Below are 6,337 nucleotides of genomic sequence, written 5' to 3'. Positions count from 1 at the left end.
TTATGTCTTTTAAGGACACGTCTCATTTGGGCTTCAGGCTTTGTATTCAGTATTGAATCAGTTTCTGGAAATATACATAAGATGCTTTAAAAACCCTGGCAGCTTTGTTTTCAGGTCGTCCATGCTCGAGAAGGCTTTGAGGGACGTTCTTCACATTTTGACCTGGTGTCACGCGGACTCAAAGACGAAGTGTACGTATGAAATGATGTCATTTGGTTTGTGATTGGGATGCTTGTGTTTTTCCCCATGGAGCAGAGAGAAGACACAATCCTCCATTATTGTGACTTTACTGCCCCCGTGTGTTCATATAAAGAAGCAACAGGCTTTGAAACAATGATTATTCCAGTAGGGGGCAGTGTTGATGTGCGCCTTGAGCTCAACTGTGTGGTTTGTTGTTATATAACCATCAAATCGCCTCTTTAGTGACCAAATACTTGTTTTCATACAACAGCCCAACCATTGATTTCTCCTTAAACGACCTGTGATGTGTCTGACAGTGGAAACTCTTTTGTGGAGAGACTGCTCCAGGTGGGAACTGTCCCAGCACTACATGCTCACCACACTATAAAGCGCATCACAGACACATTTTAGAAACAATGCAGTCGTGATATATACACAAGCACTTATTTGTCTGTGTTTGGTTTCTGCATGTGATGGATGAGTTAGTTTCCAGGGCGCTCCCACGGTGCGTTATTACAGAGGAGGATGGGGGCGTGCCAGTTGCGCAAGGGACCTCCGCGGACGGGACAGGGCGAAGCAGGCTCTGGATGTTGCTCTCCGGCTGCTGTTGATCTGGGAAGACATCGTCCGGTACCGAGCAGGACGCTGCCTTCTAAAAGCAGAGCTGATATAAAGTTGAAGAACAAGCGCCATGGCAGGATAAAGGGGCGCCTGTGCGCATTTTACGCACGCCGGATAGTCCCCGGGGCGCAGGATTCCTCGCTGTCGCAGCGGCGCATTCTCGTCCTCTGGAAGACCGATGACAGGTGCTTGGTGCCATGGCTTCTTCTGCTCCACCCGAGGCGAGGAAGTTCACGCGGGGGCTCAACAAGCCGGGCACCGCCGCAGAGCTGAGGCAGAGCGTCTCCGAGGCTGTCAGGACGTCAGTGCTGGTGGTAAGAGAAGAGCTCATGTACTATGTGATATTCAGGCTAGATGGACACTCTCCTTTTTACATGGAGGAGAAATCTCCTGTAGACTTGACACAAAATCCAAGGCCTTGCTCAAGGGCAGTGCCAGGGGCCTCTCATATTATGTCGCCAATACATTGCACTGCTGTCTCTCTGCAGGGTGTCTGTTGTTACAACTTTCTCAAAGGGGTTGCCAGGTAACTGTAACACACACCAGCAACTCTGAAGGGATGAGAGATCACACACACACACACACACACACACAGACACACACGGATACACACCTCTGTTGTCCATCCTGTCACCTGAGCCCCTGAGGTGGGCCCTTGCAACCAGATAGGTTTGACAGAAAACAGCTGATCAGCGATGACAAGGGTGAAAATGTCCTGAAGCTGCTGCCTCAGACGTCCCAGAATGCTTTTTGTTCCACTGTCTCTTCATTGTGCTTCTGTTTATCTAGTGAGACTTGTCCAGAACACTGAGGGGACTAGCTGTGTGTGTCTGTGTCTCGTGCGTAATGTGACTAATAGGCCATTTTTCAGCAACTGTGGTCCCACTGATCTTGTAACAAAGTCACACTCAGTCAAAGTCAGACTTGAGGACTGAGGCGAGTCTATTTTTATACCACAAAGATGCATTTGATCAATTTAATAGATTTTTCCAGCTGAGCCTAAATGTTGAGTTGGTTTATGTGCCCCATGACCTCCAGTGGTCTGTAAGCTTGTTAAACCAAATTGGTATTTGACTAAGATGTCCTCAACAGGTCTTCAGTGTTATCTTCCATGCAGAGCCACAGAAGACACCATAAATAACTTATTTTAAGAATGTACATCTGGTTTTTAATGCTCCCCTGACGTGCTAATGGTTGTAACACTTCTTAAATTATTTATTTTGCATTATTGGGCCTGTGCACCTGTTATGGTACCTCTGGGATAAGCGTCCCCTATTTTTGACTTGGGTTCTCGTGCAGCTGTTTCCTCTGCAGTTCTGACATGGAGTCAACAGGCCGGCTGGTTTTGTAAAAGCAAATATATATATAGTGTAGTATGCTGGACATGAAGGAATTTGATGTGAAATTCAAAGCTTGCATGAAGCCTGTTGGTGTTGGACTGATGGATTTTAGGTTTGAACCAAAGACAGGAATGAGAATCCAAGAAGCACAGGTGGTCATGATCCTCTAACCTGATGTACACAGACCACAATCCATTATTTAGTCTTGATAATCACCTCACACTCGGCCATTAATTCAGTGGCATAATGAATGTCAGATCAGATCTCTGTGCTGCGTTTAATAATGGATGAGATGATGGTAGGCGTCCTGGCTATTTTTAAACGCGCCCTCTTTCTCCTCTCAAACCTGGTGTCACACTAAGTACCCAGGGGGCCATCAATTATGAATGCCTCCGCATATGTGATAAATCCTCCGGATCCAGGGCCGAGGCCGGCTCACGGTCCGAGCTGGATGTTCCCACGCCCACTGTAGTGACTGCAGGCAGGGCTGCTCTCAGCTATACCTTAGTAAACAAAGTGGAAGCCAAGTGGTGGAGCAGTAAAGACGGCCCCTGCAGTTTTAATAATCACTTCCAACTGTGGGAAATGCTTGCTCTGAGTTTTCTTACCTCTCTCCACGTCTTTGCTCCTTTTAATCAAGCACACGCGCAAACACATGCTGTAGAGAAACACTTTTAATTCTCTTTATTTGTCTTTTTATGTGTTTGTTTAGCTGCCAACTCTTTCTTTCTTTCCAGCTCTGAGACTCAAGTTTCCCAGAGTCAACTCTCTGCTCCTGTGCACCGTTTCCTCCCCCAAACCTTTAACTCTGTGCTCTATGCATCATGAGACCTTAATACCTCCTCCCATTTACAGATGGTTCAGACCAGTTGTTCAAACCACAGAACTCCACTTAGGAGTGAATCCTCTTCAGAGGATTTGTTCTGATCAGATCATAAAAAACTTGGCAGAGATAATCTGCAGATGTGCTTCAGCACTGCTGACCTATATCTGTGTCATAATACAGACGCTGTGAGGAAGCTGTGTTTGTGTGTCTGCCGGGTTTGTGGTTGAGTCCTGATCTTTTCTGGCCTTGTGGTTATATGTCTTCTTTATTTAGGCTGCCTCCCGCTCTGTGGAGTTACCACCCTTACCCTGACGTCCCGGTCTGGCATGCGTGTGTTTGCATAGAGTATCATTTAGCCGCCTGCGGGCCTCAGACGTCATTCCTCCTTTAAGAATGGCAAGATCCAGCATTTACCAAAAATTCCTACTTCACATAAACGATTCTGACGCGACGCCAGTTTCCATGCAATCCACCAAACAGGGCTGTCATCGTTCTTCACAGGCCGCAGGCTCGAAAATGAGAAAGTCTGTTCTTGTTTGAGCAGCACATCGTTGTTGTTGAACTGTTGCTGCATGTTTTTTATTTCTGCTGCACGGATCCAGTGCTGATTCAAGCGAGTGTGTGAGGAGGTTTCAGCTCATTGCAACATCTCAAGTGTTTTGAGGTTTTTTTGTTCATTGGAGGAATGTGCCTCAGGTCAGACAGACAGCATGTAATAATTTTAGTGTTTGGAGTGTTTCATAAAATTAAACTGCATCACAAGTGATATATATTTTTTTTTATGTCTCCATCCTGCAAAAAATTGTATTCATAATGTACTTACATATACAATCAGCATAATGCACAGAGGACACAGAGGAGAGGCATCAGGATAAATAGCTTTGAATGATATATATAGAATAAATAGAAGTTGTGTTTTAGTGTGGGGACTTTCAAGGAGACGTTTTGAACTGGTTTGTGTTTCTGTTGCTCAGACTTTTGATTTGTCGTGACTCATATTTGAATTTTTTCACTGAACAGATTTTGCATTTCTCAATTCCTGTGAGGTTTGTTCTTCCTGTTTTACTTTGAAAGGACCTGCTATACCTCCTGTTTTTGTCTTTCAGTGTCACACCTGAGTCCAATGATCAATGTGCTGCCTTCCTCCATCGTTCCATTTGTTCACATCCGTTGATTCTCACAGTTTTTCCAGTGTTGCTCCCTCTGGTTTCATCTACTAGTTTAGTCCCATCCACCTCATCACCTCCATGTCTGTGCCCAGTTTAATGGCAGTCCATCACTTTTCATTCAAAACTTGCAGCTGTCAATCATTAGTCATTAGGATCCAGATCTCACAGAAATCCATTCAGTAGTTGTGGGATACACCAAAGTGGAGCTAAGCTAAGCTAAGGTAAGTTGCAGAATAAAGTGTCATAATGTTTTCTTACGGTGGCTGAGAGAGCTGAACTCACAGCAAATAGAAAAAAACATGTATTACTTCATCAATATGACAACACATGCAACATTGTGATTTTTGCAGCGCACGTGTCGTCAAAGTTGTTTTCTTAATTTGTTCGTGTTTCTTCTATTTGCATGTGTTGAGCTCTCAGCCACCGTATTGTTGATCGGACTAAATGTCGTTCCTCAGTTGTGAGCAGATGCAGAGATTATATTAGTCTCTAATATTAGAAACTAAAAGGGTCCGGCGACAAATCACTGGGCCCTCCATAATTCAGCCAAAAGCTCATTTAATCACTGTCCCGTGAATACCTTTCTGCTTTTATACAATAAATATCCCTCATGACATCACCCCATCATTATTACGTCATCGGCGTTATTTTCTCCGACTTGGCTAAGCCCCTCCAGAGCCACAGAACACATAATACTGTGATGACTAAACCGATTTATGTGTAAAACCCAGAGTGCCACTTTTATTTGTAATCATTCTGTGTCTTTACTACAGCCATGATTTTAAAAAACTGTTATTTCTGCAGAGCAGCAGCTCCGTGTGCAAAGAACGGGCAGTGACCATAAAATAATTCTTCCCAGTTGACCCAGTTGTGCATCCACTTCTCTGGTGCATGTGTAAAAATAGCCATCAGACTTAAATGTGGAAAACATTCACGGTTCTTTTGGCAGCATCTGAATCCTTCCACGTGGACGTCACACAGAAATGAGAGCAGGTTAACCAGCGGCACAGTTAGAAAATATTATCAACAGCAAAGGCAGCATGACTGATTAGTCCTGGGAGGTTAAGTGATTTCAGCCACAAGCTTGAGTCTGACTTCTTTCTTTTCGCCGTTATGCAAACGTGTGTCACCCCGATTCTCCACTAACCTCCAGCCTGAGTTTAGGTCCCTGATGAAAGAATTGACACGTTTGTGTGAAACGAGGAGAACAATCACAGTTAACGTTGCACTGAAAATAATAAAAGCTCAATGAGAACACCGTCTGGGCCCTGCACTGGAAAAAGATCCTGAGACAATAACATGAATCCTCTCCGTGCGTAGTTTTCATTGAACAGCAACCAGATTATGCAAAATAGCATGTACGGCTTTACTGCGACAAGTTTTATGAATTTAAATTATAACTTAAAATCTTGCCCTGAATCTGAGATAACCCTATAAAATCGTCTGGTCATAACCCCCAACTAATAATATGGGAATTTCCACTGTTCTTATCCACTAGTGAGAAGTGTGGCTTGTTTTTAATCAATGATTTAATGTGAATAGCTTCTGTCGGCATTTTAGATCTCATGCCCAGTTTTGCAAAACAAATAATAGATATAGCTGATGTGTGTGTCTCGTATCACGGCTCTCCGTGCGTGCTCTCTGGCTCACGTTATGTTTTCCATGATTGTAGCCTTTTGTGCAGACTTGCTCTTTGGCATCGTTTCTGTTTGCTCTGATTCATGTTGATGTGGAGGGAGTGTTCCTCAACATCTATTAGAGAAGATGAGGCAACAACCATCGTCAGGCCTCAGTGTTGTTGCAGTGTTAGGAGCAGTCTGTGGGAGGCAGTAGTGATGCATATCTTTCAAGGTAGTGGAATTATCATCATGTAAGAATGTCAACATGTAAAGACAGATTTGTGCGTCTTTAGAGCAGTGGAGAAAGAAATGAGTCGTGTGTTGGTGTGAGTAGAATATCCCTCGTTGGCTCTAAAGGAAACAGTTCAGCTCATATATTAATTGTCTGTTTTCTATCTGTATTTTTTTGCTCCAATGCAAAAAAGAAAAGGTTAATGGAGGATTTGTGGATTTGTCAATGAGCATCTGAGAAGACTGTTCCTCTGCAGTCCTCTTTTTCAGGCTCGGGAGCAGAGTCATGGTTTTGGCAGATTTTCTGAGGAGGTAACTGGGTGCAGCTTGGATTTCATTAGATTAATGCAT

General features: G+C 44.0%; 1 protein-coding gene across 4 annotated transcripts in view; it reads left to right on the top strand.

The window, feature by feature from the left end:
• The first annotated feature begins 853 nt into the window (after positions 1-853).
• Positions 854-6,337, top strand: part of dock9b (dedicator of cytokinesis 9b) — a 37,940-nt gene continuing 32,456 nt past the window's right edge. For 2 of the 4 annotated variants that reach the window (XM_020104489.2, XM_069520660.1), the window contains exon 1: positions 854-1,115. In XM_020104489.2, coding sequence (XP_019960048.2) covers positions 999-1,115 — 117 coding nt within the window. In that variant the 5' untranslated portion in view covers positions 854-998. The remainder of the gene's footprint in view (positions 1,116-6,337) is intronic. The other 2 variants (XM_069520661.1, XM_069520659.1) reach the window with 1 other exon arrangement.

Source organism: Paralichthys olivaceus, chromosome 24, assembly GCF_024713975.1.
Source record: "Paralichthys olivaceus isolate ysfri-2021 chromosome 24, ASM2471397v2, whole genome shotgun sequence".
Taxonomy (NCBI): Eukaryota; Metazoa; Chordata; class Actinopteri; order Pleuronectiformes; family Paralichthyidae; genus Paralichthys; species Paralichthys olivaceus.
Note: the sequence above shows the minus strand (reverse complement) of the source record. Positions and strands in the feature narration are given on the sequence as shown.